The sequence below is a fragment of the Alternaria postmessia genome (assembly GCF_024291825.1).
Source record: "Alternaria postmessia strain BMP 2775 chromosome Unknown scaffold_91, whole genome shotgun sequence".
NCBI lineage: Eukaryota > Fungi > Ascomycota > Dothideomycetes > Pleosporales > Pleosporaceae > Alternaria > Alternaria postmessia.
The window spans coordinates 69519-95131 of record NW_026260164.1 but is presented as its reverse complement, the minus strand read 5'-3'; the positions used below and the strand labels follow the sequence as shown (position 1 = coordinate 95131).

The 25613-nt window shown below is 50.3% G+C and overlaps 8 protein-coding genes across 8 annotated transcripts; 3 read left to right on the top strand and 5 right to left on the bottom strand.

Moving 5' to 3' along the window:
• Positions 1-346: 346 nt before the first annotated feature.
• Positions 347-1399, top strand: J4E82_009472 (uncharacterized protein; the record flags this gene model as incomplete). Its single annotated transcript, XM_051735696.1, has 1 exon — positions 347-1399. The coding sequence occupies one exon, from the start codon at positions 347-349 to the stop codon at positions 1397-1399; it is 1053 nt and encodes a 350-aa protein (XP_051584567.1).
• Positions 1400-2887: 1488 nt separating this feature from the next.
• J4E82_009471 (uncharacterized protein) lies at positions 2888-3835 on the bottom strand (the record flags this gene model as incomplete). The annotated part of the gene is made up of 1 exon (XM_051735695.1): positions 2888-3835. One exon carries the CDS (start codon positions 3833-3835, stop codon positions 2888-2890), a length of 948 nt encoding a protein of 315 aa, XP_051584566.1.
• A 240-nt stretch (positions 3836-4075) lies between these two features.
• On the bottom strand, positions 4076-5810 carry J4E82_009470 (uncharacterized protein; the record flags this gene model as incomplete). Its single annotated transcript, XM_051735694.1, has 3 exons — positions 4076-5340; positions 5409-5540; positions 5606-5810. The coding sequence occupies 3 exons, from the start codon at positions 5808-5810 to the stop codon at positions 4076-4078; spliced, it is 1602 nt and encodes a 533-aa protein (XP_051584565.1).
• A 2856-nt stretch (positions 5811-8666) lies between these two features.
• On the top strand, positions 8667-9928 carry J4E82_009469 (uncharacterized protein; the record flags this gene model as incomplete). The annotated part of the gene is made up of 4 exons (XM_051735693.1): positions 8667-8757; positions 8816-9069; positions 9202-9280; positions 9420-9928. 4 exons carry the CDS (start codon positions 8667-8669, stop codon positions 9926-9928), a joined length of 933 nt encoding a protein of 310 aa, XP_051584564.1.
• Positions 9929-11232: 1304 nt separating this feature from the next.
• J4E82_009468 (uncharacterized protein) lies at positions 11233-11757 on the bottom strand (the record flags this gene model as incomplete). Its single annotated transcript, XM_051735692.1, has 1 exon — positions 11233-11757. One exon carries the CDS (start codon positions 11755-11757, stop codon positions 11233-11235), a length of 525 nt encoding a protein of 174 aa, XP_051584563.1.
• Positions 11758-12642: 885 nt separating this feature from the next.
• On the bottom strand, positions 12643-16714 carry J4E82_009467 (uncharacterized protein; the record flags this gene model as incomplete). Its single annotated transcript, XM_051735691.1, has 2 exons — positions 12643-15742; positions 16641-16714. 2 exons carry the CDS (start codon positions 16712-16714, stop codon positions 12643-12645), a joined length of 3174 nt encoding a protein of 1057 aa, XP_051584562.1.
• Positions 16715-17216: 502 nt separating this feature from the next.
• J4E82_009466 (uncharacterized protein) lies at positions 17217-18272 on the bottom strand (the record flags this gene model as incomplete). Its single annotated transcript, XM_051735690.1, has 1 exon — positions 17217-18272. The coding sequence occupies one exon, from the start codon at positions 18270-18272 to the stop codon at positions 17217-17219; it is 1056 nt and encodes a 351-aa protein (XP_051584561.1).
• Positions 18273-19138: 866 nt separating this feature from the next.
• J4E82_009465 (uncharacterized protein) lies at positions 19139-24904 on the top strand (the record flags this gene model as incomplete). Its single annotated transcript, XM_051735689.1, has 1 exon — positions 19139-24904. One exon carries the CDS (start codon positions 19139-19141, stop codon positions 24902-24904), a length of 5766 nt encoding a protein of 1921 aa, XP_051584560.1.
• Between the last annotated feature and the right edge of the window lie 709 nt (positions 24905-25613).

Here is a 25613-nt window from a genome sequence, read left to right as displayed (position 1 = left end):
CGCCCAAACTCCGAAAACTCCGGCCCATATGATAATCAAGTGCACGTCCGATGAAGTAAGGAACAATCTAATCAGAATCTGAACGGGAATCTGCCCATCCCCAGGTCGAAATCGACATGTTTTGAAACTGTTTTCACTTGAGAATCTTTTGTTGAACTCTACTCTTGGTCGTGGCATTATGGCAGCAGCCTCCGAATATCTACCGAGCTAATGTACTATATAAGACGTCTTCATTCCTTCACTGTCAATTCAAGTCGCAGTATCAAGTCTACCGATCATACTTCTTACATTCAAACTCAACGTCTCTTATTTCTGAAGTTCAGTGATTTTGCACATGTCCAGCAACATGCCCTTCCCAGCTTTTGACCCAGCTCAATACAGCTCTCCCGAGTTTACGCGTTACGCTTCTGTCCACGCGAATCCTAAGGGCCCCGGCGATGCACGCCCAACTGCGGAGCAAATTATCAAAGATGAGGGTCTGAATGGCAAGCTTGTTGGAAAGACCATTTTGATTACTGGCTGCAGCTCTGGTATAGGGATTGAGACCGTCCGCGCCCTCAAGTTGACTGGCGCGCGCATTTTTGCTACAGTCCGTGATCTCGAAAAGGGCAAAAAAGCCCTTGGCGACATCCTTGAGCCTGGCAAGGTCGAGCTCTCCCACCTTGACCTCAACTCCCTCGCATCTGTTCGCAAATTCGCCGCCGAATTTCTGGCTGCCAGTAACAACCAACTCAACATCCTTATCAACAACGCCGGCATCATGTCCTGTCCTGAAGGCACCACTGAAGATGGGTTTGAACTGCAGGTGGGCACCTGCCACCTCGCGCACTTTTTGCTCTTCCAGCTCGTCAAACCTGCGCTTCTTGCCTCCGCCAAGCCCGATTTCCACTCACGCGTAGTCAGCGTAGCATCAATGGCACATCGCTATTTCCCCCCCAAGCTCGACAACTTCCAGCTCCGTCACGGCGAATACCACTCGGAGCATGCCTATGCCCATGCTAAGACCGCAAACATCTGGTTTGCAAACTACATTGAGCGACATTACGGGGCAAAGGGTCTCCACGGCCTATCGCTTCATCCGGGCGTCATCTTCACAGCGCTGGCCAAATTCATTCCAGAGGAGCAGTTTGCTGGTTATGCCAAGGATCCTGTGTTGGCCGCCACGCGAAAGACTCCAGAGCAGGGTGCTGCTACGACGGTGTGGGCAGCTGTGGCGCACGTGTGGGAGGGGAGGGGAGGCTTGTATCTGGACGACTGTCAGGTAAGTAAGCCGGTCGAAGAGGGGTGGGGACCTATGGAATCCGGGTACGTAGAGTGGACATATAACCCTGAGGGCGAGGAGAGACTATGGGTTATGAGCAATGAGCTTGTTGGGTTTAAGGAGGCGGGAGATAGGTAAGGCTATTGGTATAGGTAGCATCAATACTAGTGGTTAGAGGACGTTCAGTGTCTGATCACCTTGAACTGAGAAGCTACATATCGCACTTAGAGTGGTTAATGGGTTAGGTTTAGGTTAGGGGTGGTCAAAGCGTGGGTTGAGGTTGGGTATGGCATACCCATTTACCAGTCTAATTGCACTCGCAGCATGAATGGTACTAGAAGAGGGTAAGATAGCCACACAGTGATTTTGTAGCCACTAAGAAAGTAATGCGAAGATTCTCCAAACGATATGCTCATCGAGAAGGCAGGTCGCACGTAAACCCGAGTAGCGTCCATGCAATGTTTTTCATCACGGGGTTCTTATCAGATCTACTTCAATGCCGATAACGTACGACACAATGCGCTTGCGCCTTGCAAGCGCATGGCATGACACGAATAATAGAGATTGGGCGAGGTCAAGCCGAGATAGCACCGCGTGGATAATGATACTGGACTGACAGTTGCTGTTCATTCAGGGACGCCTTTATCGTACGTGCTCAACAGCCATTTACACACGAATATACTCACCTAACAGCGTAACCCTTCCTTCGTCGTCCTCCTTAGGTTTCAATTGATAGATTCTGGAATATCTTGCTAGCGATCATTACTAGAATTACCGACTTTGCATTGCCGGTGAATGTGGCGCCATAGGACAACGTACGACAACAACGATCGAAGATGCGCTGAACAAATACTTCTGTTCCCCTACTGCAGCACTATCGAGGTAGCCGACGACAAGGGCGTACCTGCTTCCATTGACCTGTTTCGTCTCGCAGTGATATGTCCGACTGAAACCGTATCGCTGGTTGTGGATCGCTTTCTCTGAACACGCGCTGCAGCAGAAAGCATGACAAACAGTTCTTGGAACAGTTTGTGACGCATCTGTTCGCCCTCCTCGTCATCACTGAAAAGCTCGAGCTCAATTGATTGTGCCTATGATTTACCTTGAAGGTATTCACGGCACTTTCCGATATGGGTCAAAGCAAGGACGTATGCCGTGCATCTTTAGGGTGCAGTACCACTGCATGGGTGTAGAGAGCCTTACTGTTACGACATACTAACGCTGTAGAGCCCAGCTACAAGCAGGTAAGGTACTGGAGACTCTCCAGGCTATTAGCGGCCTATACTAGCCACGATCAGATGCTATAGAAACATTTCATCCCCCAGGAGCTTGAATAGCTTATCAAGAACTTGTCTTAATTCAAGGCTATACTAAAATCTTAGTGCCCGTCTCAAAAGTCCCCACAGTAAGCTTGCAAGCAAGGCCTAACTAAGTCCCGTACGCATTTCAGCGGAGTTGTATCTCAACTCTGGTCAGGACTTTAGGCTTCGAGGTCACTCTGGAACGGGGCTTTAACCTAGGCGAACCTTGTTCTATATGCTATTTAAATGCCTAAGTCTGCTTCACGGTCTGGGTCATATCAACTGATACTGCATTATTCGCTCCCCCTCGTTCCCGACTCTTCTTCTAGTATTCACGGTTCTGGTAGTACTGATTGAGGTTGTAGTATTTAGTACCTTTAGTTCCTGTCGCTTCCTTGAGCTCTGCCAAACACGCCTCTTTCTGATACACCTCTAGATTAGGCCACCCATGTTTGTGATATATAGACTGTAGAAATTGCGGAACACCTTTTGGGATTTGTTCATGGTCGGTGTATCGCTCGGTCCAGATTTGAATGATGCGCGAACTACTATGAGGAATGAAGTTCAGCTTGATGAAGTGGTTCTTCAACATGATGAAGAATTGACGAATCGGCCAGCAGGGTCCCCATTCCACGTCTTCCGACTCATCATCGTCCTCGGAATCGCTAGGCTCATTATCCTCGTCGTCTGAATCTTCGGCGTCATCCTCTTGTCCCTCTGCAACAGCGGCGCTTCTTTCTTGTTCCGCTTTTGCTTCGCTCTCAGACTGATCCACCAGATGTGATGGCTGAGGATCGCACGCCTTCAAGATTTCCTCTGGGCAGTTCATCCAATACACCAGCCCAGTTTTGATGTCCAACAGCATTACGTGCTCGCTGATATTGAGAGCGTGCGTAAGGCCCACGCAGTATTTAGGAATCTTGCCGCCAAACTGGTCTTCTTCACCCTCTGTTGCGAGTAGCAAATCTTCTCCATCTGCCTTCCTCTCCTTCAGCTTGTCCGCCGAAGTTTTCCAGGCATAGAACCGGCAGCCGGGCAAACAATCTGGCCGCGCTGTATAAGGCTGGTCATCTGGAAATGGCAGATGACGCAGCAAATCTATGACTTTTGGATCTTTGCCCAGACAATCCATGACTTCGGGAGTCATGTCGGGCCAACCGCCGGGAGGTGGGTAAATGATGGACGCGGGTACATCCAAGAACATCTTGCCCAAGAAGTCGTAGAAGTCACGAATCGCGGCGATGCAATCATCGCGCGAGTAGATTGGCTCCATGGTGGGGGATGAGTTTCGAAGGGTGGTAAATGAGTTAGTTGCCATAAGGCAAACGATTATATTTATCCGGCCGTGCCGCCGTTCATGCAGATGCCAGGCGGACTTAAACTGTTACGGGTGAACGAAGGCCTAGTAAGAGACTACATCTTAATTTTAAAGTTAATAGCTATGAACCATTCTACTGTATCTACCTACATTCTATAAGTCGCGCTGTATCCTACTTTCTAGTCTGCGACATATCTATACGCGCCAGACCTCTACACTAATATATTTCTTAACCCTCTGCCTTAAGCTCTCTGAACTCCTCAAAACTCTCTCATCGAAATTGAAGCAGTTAGTCTGATGCTCATTTGCGCAAAGCGGATACAAATCTCTCTCGCACATATCGCAATACAAGCCTTCCACCACCGAGATGAAATCCGGGCCCCATGAGCGATCCATCCCACACAACTCGCTTGCACTATGCTCAGCATGGTGACTGATCCTCAAATGATCGACACAGTAGTCTCCCTTGACGCGAAGCTGTTCGCGTCTCGTCAGCATCTTCTTGATCTCCTCATCCTGCTGCCCCTGTTGAAGTGAGCGCGTGCCCCGGCGCTTGATATCAATGATAGGCTCAGCAGTTGGATCACCAGTCGGCTGGCTCGTCGGGGCCGTACTTGCTGGTGCAGGTTTGGCCGGATTCTCCGCCTGCTCCTCTTTGAACTCCTCCAGATTTTTCGCTGCCTCCGCTGGATCCACGGGTTTGCCCGCCTGATCAGCTGGGATCAATCCCGCGACGCCGCCAAAACTGCCGGTACCTGATGGTGCTCCATTGGGATTCTGTCCTTGCTCGTTCAATTGGTCTTCCACATCTTTGCGGGCCTGTTCTTCCGCTGCTGCTCGGTCAGCGGCTGCTGCGTCCTCCTGTTTCTTCTTCTCTGCTGCTTCTTTTTCCTTGCGAGCTTGGGGCGAATCTTCCACGGGTGATTTGCCAGGTTGGATCTCTTGGTTAAACAGCTTGTGTTTAGAATAGTCGCAGGTGTGTTCACGGGAAATAGCCTTGCGGGAGGGTTTGAAGAAGAACTTTCGTGGTGGCAGTGTATGTCCGTCTACCACAGCCTGGAAATCCTTATCGAAGCCTTCGTTTATGCCCTTTTCTTCGTCCACATCGGGCTCCTTGAACTTTTCCAGGATCTTATCGTAGTACGGGATGCACTCCGGTTGCTCGCCGTCAAAAGTTTTGTAGAGAGACATTCGGCCTGGAGCCTGACAGAGCGTTTGGGGATAATCTTTGAACTGTTCTGCGGTTTGCTCAGCCAGACTTTCCTCAGGAAAGCCAAAGCTCGGGAGGTGAACGGAAATAGCTTGCATGAAGCGGTCGTCGTTGCTGAGCCAAACACAACCCGGTCGAAAATCTGTGTCAGGAACCGTGTTGGGTGAAGGATAATAGAAACCTCCACCGCCTTGCTCCTGGCAAGTTTTCACATAACCGGCGTGCCAGGTTCGCTGGGCGCCCGAAGCACCTGTCACGGTCACATCTAAAGAGTCAGGCGGTTAATTCTCCTGATTGAGCAAACAGGAAGTAACGTACAAGTGACGCAGGTAGCATCGTCAGACCGGGCCTGGATCGTAAGGTACTCTGGCTCGGCCGTCCTTTCTGCTCCATCTACAATAATGAAGTCTTTTTGCTTGTTCACTCCGTCTTCGATGAGATCTCCTGATTCTGTGTGGACCCTTAGATCAGCCCTGATTGCCATGAGGCAGACTGCTGAACCGGTCAAAACATACCGTGCTTTGCAAACAACTTGCCATGAACATCGTATAAGTAAAGATTCGGCATAACGCCATTGGTACGAGCATCCTCCGTTGCACCAAGCATTGTGGAACCAATACCTATACGGGCTACTGGCTTTTCCTCGACAGGTGCTAATGCAGCAGCCATGGTGATGCCCGAGATGGCGAAATCGACTCCCATAGCAGCTGCGAAGGCCATAATGAATAGCTGAATAAAAGAACGATTCGATGAGGATGAAATGATGAAGAAGGGACGGAGTATAGGCAAAAAACTGTCGACTGAAAATGAGAAGATGTGAAACTGAATACTCCGAAGTTGTTGATGCTGTAAAAGTGTTGTTCTGTCCTAATATTCTCTACTGAGGAAGCTATTAAATATACATACCTTGAATTTGATGATGTTTCTGTGCACTCTTCACAGTGCTTGGCGTAGCGATAAATAGTGGCTTATCCGCGAAATGGGCTGTGCTGTCTGAGATCAAAACATGATTTCTAAGATTCTGAATGCGTTGCAAAGGCCTTGAAACATGATTCAACCTTGGCGTAGTCTTCAAATTCGGTCATCTTAGTAGTAGGCAACATTGTTTTTGAGGCTCGGAAGGATTCGCAGACGTTCTTGGCCTTGTTGCTTCGATATTCCCAGCGAAGTCGAAGATTAGAAAGGCATATCTGAGGTGTCATCATCCGAATTAATCCAAGTTTCAAGTACTGTGGGATTGTTAAGTGCTGATATAAAACTGGAAGCGCGCGTCAATACTGTGCATGCTGACATTTCTGTACTCAAAATAGTGCTGACTTGTACATGCACCATAAAATTCAAAGTTAAAAATAACGATTAGTGTACAAGTCTCAATTCAAGATGTTATTCTGAAGTATCTTGGGCTGGTAATCGTTGTGTCTCGATATGAAACAAAGCGGCGAAAGCTCTGCGAAAGCTCACAAATTCATTGAAGTTTTGAGATATTCTAGACGTAAGAGCATTTGGGAACCGAGAAGGAGCTACTATTGATCATGTTTCGCTTAAATTCACGCGCCTGAGTATTCGAATGTCCAGATCTCTCAGCGTATCATAATATGGCCATCGCGAACCCCATGGGTTTCTATCATATGCCAATCGCGGTAGCTCGGGATACGAGCAACCACCGTCTTCTGTGTAGGAGACGAAATACGAGTTATCAGGCATGCCCTTGAAGATGGGCCAGTCATGATCGATCCCTTGTCCGCTATTCTTACAATCGCATAAGCTCACTGGTTCCACGTCCACCGTGTCACTCCGCTCTTCTGCCGTGAAGCTGGTAGAGTATTGCAAGATGTGAAACGACATCAGGTTCGGAAACAGTCTTAGAAACTGTAGCAATGGGTCCCTAGAGCAGATGACACAATCTGGCTTTCCACAATGGCATTCCAACCAAATGTGCTGAAAGTTTACATCTTCAGTCATGCATGTGTCGAGCGCTAAATGTCGAATGACCTGGGCGTTCGGAAGTATGTGGCCTCGTCGTGTCCATGTCCGAACAAACCTTAGTTCCTCGTTATAAGCGTGGACCACTCCGATTATGTCTCGCTTCGCGTTAAATCGAAAACTTCCCGTCGATATGTGTGGTTTTTGAGAATATTCGGCCCACTGTCTCGCGTTGGCTTTCATCTCGAATACGTCTGGTAGAATGAAGGCTGTGGCGTCTCTAGCTTCTCGGCAAGTTGAACCAATCCTGCGACTTGCATCGGTGGCAGTGACGAGGTCGCGTAGTTCGTTTCCGCCATAATTGACCGGTCTTGCAGGAGCAAATTTGACATCTGTGGGCCGCTTATACATGTCGGTGTCGTTGTCTTCATTCGTAAGAGCGATGTCAAGTTCTAGAGCGTACACTCGCGGACTCTCCTGTAACAAAGATTCAATCCATATCTGTCGTCGAAGCCTGAAACGGTACCACGATCAGTGCCATGTTGAATGGTTGTTGAGGATAGGAGGCATCTTACTCGTATGGGAGTCTTGGGAATGGATTGAAATTCTGATCGAACGTCGCTGGATTGAATTTGACCGCTTCCTTGGGACGAAGTTGGTTGCCGGTAAGTTTACGGCATAGTGACGGGACGGATGAGAGTGCGCAGCCCATCTTGAACGGACGGACAGAGGTAGTGGATTTGATGTGCTAGTATAAAAAAACAGAATGCCGATGAAGCAGACAGTTCTGCGATTGGAGAGAGGGACGTAGGACGGTCGTCTTGTGCCGAAAACTGACGGCGGATTAGATAGTGAGGGCGGCACACTAGAGATGATGGTGGCAAAGAGTCACAATTAGCGGCGATGTGAGACAGGGCAATAGAACAGGGGGGATCGCGCCAAAATGCAGAAATCACCTCAAGGTGCAGGTGTGGTACGACCTGTGCGTCGCGCCTTACTTAATTTAGCCACCTCCTTGCAGACCTCGGATGCACGCGTCTGGCGAGGTGTTTCAAGGTCTAGAAAACGGCGCTTGCTCTTGTCAGATCACTTAATACACCCGAAACAATTTCAACAGCATCCATTGGACCACAAGACGATGGCTATTGTTCCTTTGATCCTGCTCTCCACTTCCAAGATGGTCGCACACAGCGCCCATAACATACCAAGGAACCTCGGATTTAGCGCCCAGCAACACCGCCTTCTGGTCGAGATGACTGTATCTCAAATCTGGTCAAGAACGATGGAATGTGATCTATCCTATCGTCTGGACCAATTCTTTCCACCTGCGTTTGAGAACCTCATCCTTCACGCGGCGAAGCAGATGAGACTCTATTTCGAGCTCACGGATTTTCCACAATCAACAAGCACGAACACATATACCGTGTTCTGAAGTGTATAAGTACTCCATGTTAAGCAGTGGATATCCACCAGACAACCTCCTTCACTCTCCTCTATTTCTTTCCTAGCATCTCATTCCAGGGACATACCTCGTTTTCTTTTCACTCAGACAAGCTTTTCCACGTTCTCTTATTCATCGGAGTAGACTTCGTGTCGTCTCAAAGATCTTTCTCGCCGTTCTAGTCCCTATTAGAACCTTTGAACTTGTTCAAAATGCAGCTGAAATCGCTACTGGTCGCCGCTGCACTGCTCAGTAACTTTGCTTCGCTAACGTACGGGCGAGCAATCGATGTACCTCAATCTGGTGAGCTATTACATCAAGATACCATACTAGACGTGATTACCAACCTGTCACTCATCAGGTATCTCCACTACGAAGCTTCCTGACACGGCGGGCGTCTACTATGAGATCGAACCCCGCATGCTGAAGGGCCTCAGGAAGAAGTTAGACGATAAACTGAAGGCCATTAGGGAGAGAAAGAAGAAAAGTTCGGACGACAAAGACGCTACTGATGGCGCCGAAGCATCCGATGATGTTCCTCTAATGCCTCCACCCGCAAGATATACTGGTCCGGCACCTAATGGAATGAATCAAGAACCTGAGCTATCGGAATGGGTATGTACATGACTTCGCCCCTCAAGTAACCATATTGCGTGCAGACGAAGAGCACGTGCAGGTGTAGCACGTTCTCTGCCTCTTTTACGCAGTTTATCATTCCAGTGTAACTAACATGCTCTAATTCAATAGAACAAATTTCTTGATATAGAAGTCAAGGAGGGTCAACTCCCACCAGCTTCTGGCGGATACTTAATGTATTCAGGTAAATGTGAGTATATTTGAACCCTCCCGTCAATTTGTAATTCCTCTTCTCCTTCTTCTTCTTTATTCTCAACAACGACAAATTTACTTCCATGTGAGCTAGAACGATAATCAAAGCTATACGACTAACGCCCCTTGTCTTCTAGCGGTCTCCGGTTTATCTGAACGAAAAGCCTTCAAGGATTCCGCAGCCGAGGACTCTAATATAGGCTACTTGAATGACTGGCATGATACATACCATGGCACGGCTGCATTCTCGATGTGGGTCGACTATCAGAAGGCGAACCCTGCCAAGTCGCACTTACCCAACTTTGCACTATCCTTTGCTCAGGCTCGTCGAGCCGCAGATTCTAAGCCTGAATTGCACATGCTATTCAGCGACAAAGAGGAACCATTGATGCGAGACCAGAGTTATTGGGGCGCGGTCGAGGCTGGCATTATCACGGGTCCTGACAGCAAAGTTAATAAGATTTGGAGATATAATGCCGACGAGGTGAAGGCAGGAGAGCCGTTGCCACCGCCGATCTTGGCCTGGGATAGAAGCCTACATGCGCCGTTTGGGAAGAAAATTGATGAGATCGATTGGAGGATCAACCCAAAGCCTGGGCCGGGTGCGCCGGACAACCATTTGGAGACGGCTGCACCAAAGGTCTAAGGCTTTTAATCCAGTAGTTTTGGCAACACACCAGGAGGTGAGTAGCCACGATATTGCCAGTGTTGGGTGGTTTTGCAGGAAATCGAGGCTTACACGGCGGGATCGTGTGGATGACAGAAGATTGTGTTTGGCGACCTGGTCCTTCGTGGCAGCGCTAGAGTCGCTGTAGTGTTAGTGTGGATGGTCGTTTTCTTTGTTTCTCGCGCAGATTTGTCTGTTCTTACCGTTATCAAATGCATAGCTACTTTTCTACCTACCACATTATACCATATACCACCAGCTCACCGAAACAACAGACGCGATGAGTTATAGTAACGTCCATCTATAAACCAATGCAGCGCCTTTGTTACTCAGCATAAACTGCCAAAGTTAGAAGTGAGCGTTGAAACCCCTCTTCGATCTACTTCTAACAATTTTATAGTAGAAGAAAGCATGGGAAGATCTCATATATGCACCTCTAGTCCTATTGTCTACACGGTGCTAGTCGCGTATCAAGGACTTATGCCGTTATCCGGCGTAATTAGTCCTGTTGCAGGGTTCTATCCCGCAACTGTGCTGAATCCAGCTCCCAAGAAAAGTTCACTTCAGGACGCGCTAGCCGTGCCATTTTTTGTTGCGACTGGTTCTCGAGTACAAAGCTGCCAAAATTTACCTGTAAGATATAGCTTCTACAACGAAAGCGAGACCACACTCTATGCTAGAAGACTGGAAAGCCTTATAGCTTTCAAACACTTCTGGGTATCCGTTCCAGACACTGTTGAACTTACATGCGTTCGAGGTCGCCAGAGACGAAAGGCGGCGTCCTCGCCATGACATGACCGCAAAAGGTAATACGGACACGTGGATCGATCTTGTGTTTTGAGCTCAAAATGCTGCTAAAATGGTTGTGAGGCTGGATTAGGTGGTTAGCTAAGCAATGCCTGAATCGCGAAAACTGTTCCCTGTTTCGGAAACTGGCAACAACATAGCATCAGTAAATATGACAGAGCGAACGAGTATCCTAACTCTCAGTGTTCTATGGTCGCATGTACTAGTTTCAAGGATTCAAGACTTCAAGTATTCTGCTGCTACTGATTCACGTAGTAAAAGCTACGGCCAATCTGAAGCGATTCCTTCATACCACGTACCTCTTGCACAAACCCTCTCCAATCCACCGATCTGATTACGCTCACTCTGCTGTCTGCCAGCTCACTGCTATCTCAGTCGATTTTCCACCGTTGAAGCCACCCTCCTCGTACGGGCAGCAGCTCACAGCGACAACCGTGTCCATCAAAACCTCGAACTCTATGAAGTCGCCCGGCTTGCTAGAGTCCATCCAACCCTTCATTGTGTAGTATGGCGTGTTCTGAGAAAGTGTTGAAAGGGTCGTGAACTTGGAACCATTCGAATTTTGCGTCCGGGTCAACGTTTTCCTTGAGATAGGTGGTCATGGCCTCGGCAAAGTTGCCTGCGCAACTCCTATGCTCAGCTTTCCCAATCTCTGCATAGAGCGCAGGGTTGCAGGCCATGTACTGCATGTCGTGCACTTTGACTCTATCTTCGACGACCTGGAACATCTTCTTCGCGTGATTGGTGTATAGGTACTGCCCAACGGCAGGAGGGGCTTGGCTGCCAAGGAACCATCTGGTATAAGAAGTCGAGAAATGCTCGCATTTTGTATCGGAGGAATAGGGAGCTCGCCATGCCATCATGTCAACGACTTGCTCCCCATGCAAATCGATGATGCGAAGGTGAGAGCCTGCCTTGACAGTGAAAGCATAACCACGCCCAGCTGGTACTACGTGTGTTTTCGCCGCACCATTCAGGGCATTGGGAATAGTGGAGGTCATTGTGCTGGGATAGAAGGTAAATGAGACAGATTGTGTTCTGAATGTCACAATGGAGGGTGTCAGATGTGAGGGCGTAAGACGATGTGAATCCTCCTTTTATACCTAGGTATTCTGCACATAGGTAACGCCAAGAGCATGCCTATGTAAGACGGAATCTTCCAAAGACTTGGAACTTCGCACCTTGCCCGAATGACAGATAAAATTGCCCAGAAGTGACAGTTTGCCTTTGGAGAATCATTGAAAATAGCGATACCAAGGGCAATCTTGAATCCCGCTCCTGGTATCAACTGAGTAGTGGACAAAACAATCTCCACACTTTTGCTTCTGCGTTACTTGACTAGCACCTTCCTCACCGGTCACATTTCACCGCGTTGAACTCATACCAGGAGCCGCATGTGGAATAGCCGTGGCGAACACATGTCACTACCACACATCCGCCGAGACGAGCGAAGATCACCTCGATGATGTTATATCCGGAAGTAGAGTTATCTACCTTGCAACGTACTAACTACGTATTACATCGTACTATTACGTAGTCCTGTAATGGGCAAATGGTATCTTTATCTTTTATTTTCGTGGCTGTTATACTAGTGGTACACGGTCTACGCTTAATGAGGAAGCCAAGCCTCATGTGCTGCATATGCAGGAAGCTATACTACGTGCCTTTCACGTCCTCCACTGACTGTATGTATCGTCTTCCAGAAAGAGAAAAGACGATCCTTCCTAGTATTACGCAAACTTCAAAAGGCTAGAGTCAGGCACCTGCAGCACGGATTTCTTCATGAACTACTCTTTACCATCACGGCGGTTAGTTCTCAAAGGAGTTCGCTTCTCGTAGTCGAGAACTTGAGAACATGGTCAATCTCTTCTTGCATACCCTACATTTCATTCCAAAATCAAAAACTCCTTTACCTTTTCTTCTTTGGGAATACTCTTCCAATTTCGCTTATAAACTTGACCCAAACCAACACGCTCATATACTTGATTTTCGGTATGGTGTACAAGCAAAACGTTGTACAACGGATAACCGAGTACATCTGGTATCTCTTCGTTGCCAAAGTACTGTGCTTCGGATAGAACAACAGCTTTGACATTCTTACGAACTGCACCAAAGCCGGCCATATCAATCCTGCCCACACCGATTCTAATGTCTTTAACATCGAACTTCGAGTCTGCTTGAGGCTTATCTGGGTTCTCCCCACCTGCTTCCTGATTGGCATGTAGCCAATACTCCTGGCGTGTCTCGATGGTTTCTTCCGGGGTTTTAGCCTTGGCATCAGAGTCCTCAAACGTCCTCCTGGATAAGTCGTTGTTCTTAACGTGAATAGTCCTTGTTATCCTCCAGGTTTGCTGATCGAGTACAAGCATTGCTGTTTCAGCAAATATCATCAGGCTTCTGTCACTGATTGGCTTGATTGGCGGTTTGAATTTGAGTCTGATTTGGTTTTCTGACTCTGATTTCAAAGGCTCCCAGTCAGGAGGGATGCTCTTGTTCATGGCCATTAGTCGTTCGTAGGCGTCAATCGGCTTGAGCAGTTTACTTGAGTGATCGAGAATCCAGAACGTGTGTTGAATTGGACGAATACGCTCTTCTGTCGAGAGTCTTCCCAGACTTTGTGCTCTCTTTCGTGCCTCCTCGTCCAGCCCTTGCGGATCGCGACGCTGAAGCATACCCAACTCCGCCGACCATACTTCGTAGGGCTTTGCGTATTCTATCAGAGCATGCAAAGCGCCGTCGCCTTCAACCTTGGAAATTTCTTCCCAGCCAAACGGAGACCAACTCGGTGGTGCATACAAGGTCTCACCGTTCTTACTACCATTTTGTCGTCGACGTGCCGGCTGGTTGGTTTGCCATAGCAGTGCAACGTCCATATTCTGGACTGGGAGCCCTTGTCTGAATGGTCCACCAAGAAGGTTCGAGCTTTCCAAAACCTTGGATATACCTCTGAAGGCGCTTAGAGTATCCCAACCATCGCCAATAACTCTTGAACTAAAATCTTCGACTGCTGCAATGTAGTCAGACATCTCCGGCCGTCTGAGTAGACGGAGACTACCATCTTTTTGTAGGCTCAGACCTACGTCTTTCAATTTGTCCCCAGAAGGCATCGAAGCAGCCAGACGGGGCCAAGGAAATCTGATTGCATGAATATCACCATCCAGAGCATTGACATCTTCCCTTAAGATACTGCGCCTGCAGTACCAGATCGCGAAGCCGCCAGTGAAGACTAGAAGTCTCCTTGACAAGATTTTCTCCTGAAAGGTCCACGCTCGTCTTTCCCAGGGTAGTACGTTCATCTTGATGCTGATGGGTAAGGACATATTGGCTCCTGGAATGACTTGTTCGCTGATTTGCTTGGGCTGACCGCGGTCACACCTTACTCCTTTCAACCCATGATCAGCATCGTGCCCGTCTGCTGCAACGATAGTAAAGACCGCATTCCTGTAGATCAAATCCATGCGTTCGAGATTACCGTCCCTATCTGCGTCGTCTCCTGACTGCATTATACACAGCTGATCAATCCAGATGTATCCCAAATCCATTTTTCTTGTGACTTTGATCGCATCCAGAATGGTTTTCGGTATACTATCTGCCTTCTTAACGAGGCTATCTTTCCTGTACAGAGTCTTCGCAGGCAATCCTTTTCTGAGCTTAAATCGGTCGGGGCAATCGAATATGGGGTTGGACCAACTGCCGTCCGGCATTTTCTGTTTCCAGCTTTTCGTCACTCCTGAGTCCGAAACCGGAACCCATCCAGGAAGTAATTCCAGCTCTCCCCATACGTAGCTGAGTGCTGCATACTGATATCTCGAGTTTTCCCTCATAACTTCTGCAAATGGAACCACCATTACGCTCATTGTTTTGACATTGATAAGTCGAAACTCGATCTCGGGGTGGGGGTCGCGAGGGGTGCCCAATGGTCTAGCGCACCCATCCTCACCGCTATGGCTTTCTTCGCACTCTTTCCTGCAATGCTTGAAGAACGGGATGTCGATTAATGGTCCCAATTTGTTCCCATACCAGAGTTGGTTTTCAGAACATCGTGGCTTCTCAGTGCTCTCGAATCGTAGATTGAAGTGAGTGATCTCTTGCAGCGGGGCCAACGGAGCCCCTCCGTGAGCGTAAACACGAACGCTTAGGGCCCCGGCCTTTTTCTCATCACGATAATAGATCCTGAACATGAAGATACAGGGAAGTCGCTTACGTCTCTTGCTCTGTGCTAAGGCGAGCTGATTGACTACTGTCTGCCCAATCGCCACAAGGTCTCGTGCGGTCTTGTCTTCTATCGTCGAGGGCGGGACCAGACCCAAGGTGAATTGCGCAGCTTCAATTACCTGTGTTGCGCTATCCCCTGCCGACCCGTACATCTGGCTGACATTATTCAACTCTGTGTCATGAGCTTCGGCCTCGGAAAAAAGCTTTTTGGCGTCTTTTATTGTGTGCTTAGATGGTTCCGATTTATCCAGAGCATGACCAAATGGCCATAGATCAGAGTCTCCGAACCATTCGCGTCTCCAGTCATTCTGTCCTTCGACCCAGTCAGACATGCTCTTGTTCTTTCCGAAGCCCTCAGGTAGATACTTTCGAATGTGTTCAGCCTTCAGCAAGTCATACTCCTCTTGACATATGCTCTGTTTCAACAATCTGCATAAATTGCAAAACTTGCTGTTGTCCAGTATCTTTGCTAAGCTCCGATAGAAAGTTTTAGCACGTTGCTTCGAGTCTGACGAGGTAGATGGTCCGTTGTTGTCGTTCGGCGGATCAGGCAAGCACTCGTGGAAGTCAATCTCGTTACATGTCGTGCAAAGTGCGTCGTTATATAGCCCCGCCGTTTTCCCTGTTCGTGCGAAGAAGTCTTTGCCGGTGTTAAGCGCATTCTTGAAGCGGCTTTTGGAAGCCGAAGTAGATTCCTCTTCGTCGGAAATATCATACTTTCCTGGTGAGTCGAGATTCACAGCGTCTGAGGTAGAATCTTTGAATAAGTAACTCGATACGTGTTTATTCTGTGGTTGCAAAGGTGGCCTAGACATGTTCGAGTCCTTGGCTGCTTACTTCAGCGTACAGACTGGAAGCTTAGCTGGAAAGCCGGAAGGTTATTTTCGAGCTATAAAGTGTAAGCGACCGATACTACTGCGTCAACTCTAGCTTGTACGAACCTCGAAATCTGAGACGCATAGGATATTCTTTTCTGTCAGCATGGCAGTGTGATGTATTAACGTTGTTGCATATTGGCTGTGTTATGTGAATAGATGTCAGGTCGTTTTCGCAGATTGGGTTTCCTTGAGAAGCAACAGGAGTGTAGAAGTAGGCTATATACCACACTTCGTAGGCCAACTGCAAGATGACGAGATGGCGTGCATGACACATATTACCGGTGAAGTCATGTTCCGCCCGCAAGGCTGAGATCTTCTCGGTATCTGCAGCCTTGCGAAGGGTTATCGTCTTGTGTAACCAATCATCCAATAGTCGAGTAACGTGGACCCATGTTGCAGAAAGCTATTCGTTGCTAGATTTTAGGCAGAATATTAAGTACCTACTGGTACAGTCAGCTCTGAGCAAAGTGTAGATCGCGCATAGAACCGATCTGCTAGTGTTAGCAGCTACCTGCGCAGCAAACGTTCTATGCTCATGACATGTGTATGAGCTGACATGCCTCACCGGACTGGACGCAAGCAATAAAGATGAACCGTAGGGAACAGGTCAAGCAGAAATGGTCGAACAAGTAAACGAATCCCAAGTTTTCCATGGTCGCATTGATTAGCTATGCTCAACAATGGATTTAGAATCCTGTGACAACTTCTTCCACCTTGCATAAACAACGAGATTCGGCCACGATGCTTCTATCTCAGGAGGCCAGCACTCCCCCGGAAAACGTCGCTCTAACATCTCTAGATCATCTGGTTCGTAAGGTGTGATGTATTCGTCCCAGTCAGCTTCCTCAATCTCCTCGCATGACATGGCCAGGTCATATAGTGTTAGCATGGCAGTCAGTCGGCCGCTGATGTCACGCTTGGGTCCAGGTAAGCTGCTGGGTTCATGTGGAGATTCGTTTGGTTCAATGTCGCGCCAGGGTTTAGGATTAATTACCTGATGTAAGAGTGATATCTCAGTCAAGGTAGGGGATGGTGGAGCGGCGCTGTTTAGAGTGTCGACAGAGTCTGTCAAATCAATGTATGCTTCTTGTTCTTCGGGAGTTGAGAAGGCGTGGTAGCGTGGGATTCTGTGTTCTGGCGCTGGAGTGTTCGTCATGTTGGGTTGAGTGGAGACTAAGATGGAGATGAAAGATAATGCAAGATGATGAGGCCTATAGTAACAGAAAAGGGAGAACATGAACGTCGAGCTAGAGAGCGAACGAGTCAAGATGACTGAATTGGAAAGTATCGTGAAGAATCATTAAGATGCTGTGACGTTGCCGCGTTTGGTATTCAATACGCCTTCGATCGCCGTTATATATCATTCACTATATCTTACTGGACACAGGTCCATCGTCTGTAGCCAGGATATCACATAACCACTCGGCTGCTTTATCAGCCATGGGTTTTGGAAACGCGTGTTCTACGCCCTCGAACAGCACATCTTCAAAGACAATGTCGAGACTCGAATCTTCGGCTAATACCTGTTTGAAGATCTTGTAGAAAGGCTCGCCAGCCGAATACGGAACGAGCTTATCGGCCTGACCACTGAGGTTTAGAATCCGCTTGCCCTGGAGTTTTTCCTTCATTAGCGCTTTCATCCTGGTTAGCTGCGCTTGGTCAGTCGGCGTGTCATCTCCTAGAGGATTGAACATGCCCGGTAACAGTAAACCTGCAGGATCATACTGGGCGATCGCATCTTGTAGCGCCTGTGGGAAGTCTGGAGAGCCAAGGAAAGCACTGCCAGGCGGTGTAGTGTCCTTGTATGTCTTTCGCTTTGACAGACGCGCGCGATCGGTTAGCAAACGCGTATAGTCTGGACAACCAATGCCAACGACTCCAGCAGTGATTCGCGGATCGCCTAGCAAGCAATGCCAGGTCGCGTGCCCACCTAGCGAGATGCCAAGAGCAAAGTGTTCTTGGATCTTAGGACTGTCCTTTGCCGTGAAGATGTAGGATTCGAGATGGTTGATGAGTTGTGAGGTATCGGTTGCCGTGCCGTGGAAACAGCCAAACATATCCTGCGCATGCGTCTCATTTCCTTCTCTCCAAGCCTGGTTGTGCAAATCGTCGACTTTGCGTGATCCGTGATTGCGCTGGTCAAAGGCAGCGGCGATCAGACCTTTAGGACGCGTGCCGGCGCGACCGTCTTGTACGCGCTTGTTCCAGGTTGAGATTACGCGCCTGGCTATCGGAGCCATGGTCTCTTTGGTCTGTAAGCGCGGATTGAGGAGCCATAGGCATGCGACTGATGACGGGGAAGCGGGTAGTTCGTCTAGGCCGTGGACGTCGACGAGGATGCCGGCAATTGTGATGGTTTTGGAGGAGACGGGGAGGTCGGACGAGTTTTGTGTCCCGTGCAGGGGATTCGTAGTCGCAGCCATGGTGAGCTAGGAATAATAGAGATGATGGAGAGGGCTTGGGCTGTTAGCGCAACCGGGGAAGAAGATGTGAGGCTCTTCGTCTCTTGTATCTTGTGATGCGAAAGCGGAGGGGCAGCACCTCCGGAACCGAGGCTGCCGTTGACGGCAGAACTACATCATTGTCTAGCATACTTAACCACGCGGTGTGCTGGTGATAGCGCGTAGACATATAACGCGAGTTTTACAGCAGTATGGGATGACAGGCCATCATGTGTACGGGTGGGAATCCGGTACGCTCGTATTCAGGAGTCTTGGTGGTACAGTGCGGGGTGCAGCCATGGCGTCAAGAGCACGAGGGTGATATCATATAATTTGCTTTGCCCCCCAGTGGAAGATGCGGTGCATGCAAATGTGACATAACAAATATACTGGAGTCGATTACAGGTATATGCATGCAGGGTGCTGCGGAGTGCAGTGCGGTGGAGCTTCAACACGGTGCAGGCGGTCAGCAAGGCGGAAGAGGGCCCCTGACGCCAAAAGTGTTAGCGCATCCAGACAGTTCACTGGGGAAAGCACCTGGGAGATTACTCGAACCGCGCAAGGACCCAGCCAGACGTTCACGGATCAGCTGCGCCGCGTGTACTCTTTTCTTCCGACTGCTGATGACATAGAATCATTACTACCAACTCGCTTCCACCTGCTCGTGGCCAAGAAATCCCATCAATCCCATCGTGACGAGTGACGGCAGCAGGTTTACTGTCAACACCATGGCGCTATAAACACCCACAAGCTGAGCAACCACAACCTTCCCCCACGCGACCTCGCCGGAAGAAGACGCCTCAGATTCCCCTTCGTTCCCCCGTGTGGTCATCATCATCGCCACCACCATGGCTGGCTCTACCAGCTCCTCGCCCATGGCGCGCAGTCCTCGGTCCAGATCGCCGGCAGTCTCAGGAAGGACAGATGACTCGGGTCGACTGCTCCCTCCTCTTGGAGCAGGCCAGGCCCGAAATGAGACACAAGACATACACAACCCAGCACCTTCAGACGGCGCCCCCAAAATCATGCGATCCGCCCCGACAGGCTCGCCCTTGTCCACCAAAGAGGCCGATGAATTTCCCTTCAATGCGCCAGTGAATGCGAACGGGGCTAGTATTCCCCTCGGAACCACTGAAGCTCCCATCCGCGCCACGAAACCCTCGTCACATATATCCAATGGCTCCGCCAGCTCCTACTACCCTCCCTTCGCGCCCATGTCTCGACACCCCACCGAGGGCGAGCTCTCCGACGCCCCACGAGAACGCAAGAGCGTGCAGTTCGCTCGTTCGGCCACATTCACATCCGACCCGCCCGCAGCAAACTCGCGGCAGCAGTCATGGGAGGTGGAAGACGGCGAAGGAAAGGGCAAGGAGCGGAGCACACAGAGCTCGTCCCTCATGGGCAAGCTGAGGGCACTGGCAGCGCCCATCCAGGGACACGGCCGGAGTCTGAGCGCTCTGACAGGCTCTGGCCAGGAAGGCGGCTCACCTCACGGCCAACTGTCCCCAACATCCGAGCTCGACGAGCCGCGATACGACAGCGAGGCTGACGCTGATGGCGAATCGAGTGCGGGCGAGGGTGCTTCGAGAAGACCGAGACAGAAGAGGCGGAAGAGCAGCCGGCGTTGGTTTGATGGCGAGGGCGAAGGCACGCAGACAGCTCCTACCACGCCCAAGCAGTCCACCGGTGGCTTCTTCTCGCGTGACTCACCCAACATGACACCCACCTCGACCCGTCCGGGCTTCCTACGCCGATCGACCATGGATGACATACCTGAGAATGAGCGCCAGGGCTACTCAGAGGACGAAGGCCGTTCGCGCATCGCAAAGGAGAGCGTTTGGACACGCGGACTGCACAGTGCGAGAGGACTTTCATACGGAGGTCTCCGGAGACACGACCCCAACGCCGAAGAATCTGAAGGACAGAGTCGACCTACGGGCAACTTGCGAAGCTTGACTACATTCAGGGGTGCTGCTGGCGAGAATGGACAACCCTCACCATGGCGCATGCGTAGCGAGCGAACGTCAAGTCTGAGTGCGCAAAAGTGGAAGTCGATCAAGAATAGCCTCAAGCTTTTGGGCAATCGTCAAAAGGCAGAACGCCAGATCGACCACGCAAAGTCGGCTGAACTCATGGCCGAATTGCTTGCAGGTGCGCCTGCAGCCTTGTTCTTTGCGAGTATGTTCCAGCGCGATGAGCATGGTCACCGAAGGATACCAGTCCTTCTTGAGCAGCTCAAGGTCACCATCACCGACACGGACCGCCCTGCCAAGAAGGAGGGCGATCGTCACACTGCATTGCGTATCGAATTGGAATACGGTAGCGGTCTGACTAGGATGAAATGGGTAGTCTACAGGAGTGTTGCCGACTTTGCAAATCTGCACTTGAAATTCAAAGTCCAGGAGAAGCAGGACGCTTTCCGTAGCCGTCCGGCTAATCGTATGCGAGAAATCAAGGACAAGGCCGCCAAAGACGGCGAGAATGAAAAAGAGGAAGAAAAAGAAGATCCACGGACGAAGCTCCCGCGCTTCCCCAGAAGTGTCTTGCCCTATCTTCGGGGACTCCGCGGCTATGGCATCCTAGACGACGAAGGCGAGGAAGAAGAGGAAGAGGTTGCAGTCGGCGGAGCAGCAAGCGGACCCGAAGGCGACGCAAGCGCTACTGAACGACCAAATAGACCCAAGCGGGGGAAGTCATCATTCCTCGGACGTAGGCAGTCGAGCGTAAGTGGAAGCCAGGCCCAGGGCGCTGTTGGTGCCCTTGTAGCGAGGCAAGGCAGTTTTGCTGGGGCCGCTGGTCAGCCTCTACAGGCGAAACAGACCCATCATGACCGGCAACGGAAGAAGCTGGAACAGTACCTGCGAGGTCTCATGACGTATCTCATCTTCCGCCCTGACAGCAATCGCCTGTGCAAGTTTCTCGAGCTGTCTGCTCTTGGTGTCCGCCTAGCGGCTGAGGGCGGCTATCATGGCAAGGAAGGTTACATGATGATCAAATCTTCAAAGGGCGTTGACAATAGGAAAGGCTGGACCAAGATAGCCATGATGAACCGTCACTGGCCAAAATGGTTCTTGGTAAGGCACAGCTACGTTGTCTGTGTAGATTCACCCGAGGAGATGAACGTCTATGATGTCTTCCTGGTCGACGCAGACTTCCATCTCGACACCAAATCCGCTAGGATAAGAGACAAGAAAGCCAGAGATCTTGCAAGCGAAGCGAAGGCATCCGCAACAGGTCATCACCAATTGAAGCTGGTCAACGCTGAACGCAAGATGAAGTTGCTTGCTCGCAACGAGAGGATGCTCCATCAATTTGAGGAGTCCATTAACTTCATGTCACAGAACACACTATGGTCTCAACGCCAGCGCTTCGACAGCTTTGCTCCTGTGCGCAAGAAGATCTACGCACAATGGCTTGTAGACGGTCGCGATTACATGTGGAATGTATCTCGAGCTATTAGTATGGCGCGGGATGTCATCTACATTCACGACTGGTGGCTCAGTCCTGAACTCTACCTGCGTCGCCCAGCTGCCATTAGTCAGAAGTGGAGACTAGACAGACTGCTCCAGCGCAAAGCACAGGAAGGTGTCAAGATCTTTGTGATTATGTATCGCAACATTGGTGCCGCTATTCCTATTGACTCCGAGTACTCCAAGTTCTCTCTCCTCGATCTCCACCCGAACATTTTTGTTCAGCGATCGCCAAACCAGATCCGCCAAAACACATTCTTCTGGTCTCATCACGAGAAGATTTGCGTTATTGACCACACTGTTGCTTTCTGCGGAGGTGTTGACCTTTGTTTCGGTCGTTGGGATACGCCACAACACGTTGTCGTTGACGACAAGCCTACAGGCTTCGAACTCGATGACACACCCAAAGACGCCGACCACTGTCAGCTGTGGCCGGGTAAGGACTACTCCAACCCCCGTGTGCAAGACTTCTTTGCTCTCGACAAACCCTACGAGGAGATGTACGACCGCTCGAGAGTCCCTAGGATGCCATGGCACGATGTCGGTATGCAGATTGTGGGTCAACCAGCTCGCGACCTGACCCGTCATTTTGTACAGCGGTGGAATTACCTGTTGCGCCAGCGCAAGCCGTCCCGGCCCACGCCCTTCCTTCTTCCACCACCCGACTTCAACCCAGCCGACATCGAAGCTCTTGGGCTGGATGGAACTTGCGAAGTCCAGATTCTACGCTCTGCTTGTGCTTGGTCGTTGGGTACGCCTAACAAGGTCGAGCACAGCATCATGAACGCATATGTGCAGATGATTGCCACTTCCGAGCACTTTGTTTATATCGAGAACCAGTTCTACATCAGTAGTGGCGATGTACTAGGGACGAAAATCGAAAATAAGATAAATGATGCGATCGTCGACCGCATCAAGCGCGCACATGCCAACGATGAGGACTGGAGAGCATGCATCATGCTTCCGCTGATGCCTGGTTACCAGAACACTGTCGATGAGCAGGAAGGCAGCAGTGTTCGCCTCATTATGACGTGTCAATATCACAGCATCTGCCGTGGCGAAGGCTCCATCTTCGGACGCTTGCGAGCTGCTGGTATCGAGCCGGAAGATTACATCAACTTCTACGCACTCCGATCGTGGGGCGAGATTGGCCCGAACAAGATGTTGGTTACAGAGCAGTTGTACATCCACGCCAAGATCATGGTTGTTGACGATCGAGTCGCCATCATCGGTTCCGCAAACATCAACGAGCGGTCTATGCTGGGATCGCGAGACTCTGAGATTGCCGCTATCATCCGCGATACTGAGCTACTCGATTCGTACATGGGCGGCCAGCCATACAAGGTCGGCAAATTCCCGCACACGTTGCGCATGCGCCTCATGCGAGAGCATCTCGGTGTTGACGTTGACTGTATCTCTGAAGAGGAGATGCTCAGCCAAATGTCTGATGCCGATAGTGTCGGCTTCCAGACTGAGTCTTCTGGACCTGGGTCGCCAACAGCTCAGCGTGCGACCGAAGAGAAGTTGGAAGAGAATCACTCCAAGATGCAGGATGAGCTTATTCAGAAGGCGGAGAAGTTACACAGCTTCAACCATGACTTTGACTGGGCGCAAGACCACAATCCCCATCTACAAAGCACCAAAAAGCCGTCAGCTGATCCTCGCGTCCAACACAACTCCGCACACATGAAGGATGTTCGTGGAGAGGGCGCTGACCATATGCGTGAAGCTGTAGAGACACGCCCTGTTACGACCTTAGCCCGGGACTCCTACATTGACGAGCATGGCCATGAAAAACTCGTAACTGACGTTGCTGCGGAAGGTGCCGCAGCTACGCCACGTAAGAGCGCAACGCTCAAGACCCGAAAGCGTAGTGGTACCACTGGTACCCGGAATAGTGCCATCAGCACACAAACTGACGGAACTGGTTATGCCGGCCTCCCGCCTCCTAAGTTACCCCGTATGGATACGCTGAAGCTAGGCTTGACACAACTCAGTCAGCTGCCTGCTTTGCCGCTTCTGGATGATACCGACATTGGTGGTCCACCTGCTCTGCAACGAACCGTCAGCCAAGGTTCCTCCTCGATCATCAATCCCTTTCTCTCGGAAATGCGTCGACCCATCGTCACCGAAGACTGCATGCGTGACCCCATCAATGACACCTTCTTCCTCGACACTTGGCATCAAGTCGCAGAGAACAACACAAAGCTGTTCCGCCAGGTTTTCCGCTGTATGCCCGATAACGAGGTCCGGACTTGGAAAGAGTACCAGGAGTATGCTGCATTCTCGGAACGCTTCACCAAATCTCAAGGTGGAGACAAGAGCCAGATGCACAAACAGCAGGATGCACCAGGTACGACTGGGCCGCCCGGAACCGGCCTCACAAGCAAGTTCACCTCGGGGGCTGGTGCTGTCGGAAAGCAAGTCGGAGCCCTAGGCGAGAAGCTCACCGAGAAGATGACCAACAACTCGGACCGAGTGAACGGCGAGAGCATACATAGCACGACCCACCACTCTAGCATGGGTGGAGTGGAACAATGGGCCAACGACCAAGAAAAACGCGTGCAATCTCAAAGCCCGCCTCCACCCACTACGCGCGGTGGCCTTCACGTCGAAACAGCATCTGGATCTACTCTCAACGAGAAGCTAGCCCCGGAACCCGCTGACGATGCGGTCGTGTCGCCCATGAACCCCGCTCCACCGGAGAAGACGTTTACCTTCCCTGCTCCACCCCCCATCCCGAACGACCACACCTCCCACACGGACTTTGCGACTCAAAACGCAAACGGGCCACCGCAAACATCGCACTCGATGCGCGACCGCTCCCAACGCGTCACCATCTCCGAACCCCCGATCCACCCTTCCGCCCTCCCCGGGAACCAATCCCACAACCAAAACGGCAGTACGCCCAACCGCTCCAACACTAAACGCTCCCGGCGTCGCGCGACGACGAAGAGTTCAAATAGGCAGTTCCACGCGACAGATGCGGATAGTATGTTGGATAAGGAGGATGCGAAGCGTCTGTTGGAGTTGGTGCAGGGACATATTGTGCTTTGGCCGTATGATTGGTTGGAGAGTGAGGAGAGAGGGGGAGGGTGGTTGTATAATGTTGATCAGATTGCGCCGTTGGAGATTTATAATTAAATGAGGGCAGAGGCGGGGTTGTGTGGAGGAGAGAGAGAGAGCAAGAAGCAGAATGGCAGCGAGATGTTGTTTACAGCGCGCGTGGGCGATGGGAGTTGAGTGGGAGTATTTTGGTATCTCTTTTCTCTCTTGTTTTCGTTTTCGTGCTGTACTGTTTCCTTCTAGTTTTGATGGCTGGTTCGTTGCATGGTTGGGGGTGGGTTGGGTGGGAAGCATTATACTGCGCCGTGATTTGCATACATACATCTCTTTTCCCTCTCAATAATCTTTTGTCTTGCACATCTTCTCCCTTGTCTTTTTCTTTTTCTTTTCTTCCTAGTGTCGATATTACACCATTGTTTGCATGTTCCTTGGAAAGTTGGGGTTGGCAAGATTATAATTCATAGATCTAGATTCAAGAACGAGTTTGAGTAATTTTCCTTCTCAAGTCACACTTGTATCGTCCGCATTCAAGCGGATTCCCTCGCGCTCTCTTGTACTGTCTGAGATGTTTGGGATGGGAGATTTAGGCCTGCACATACAGTCTATCTCCGAGGACAAGGCATGCCTGTTAACGACGGAACAATTCCAGCCAGCTAACTCTACGAGATCTATTTTCACTCGGTGTCGCATACGAACCTGTGATGTTGCTACAGTGTCGTCTACTAGGGCCGGTCTTAGTGGGTACGTTAGCGCCGCAACACGCAAGCAAATCGTTGGAAGAACGCTG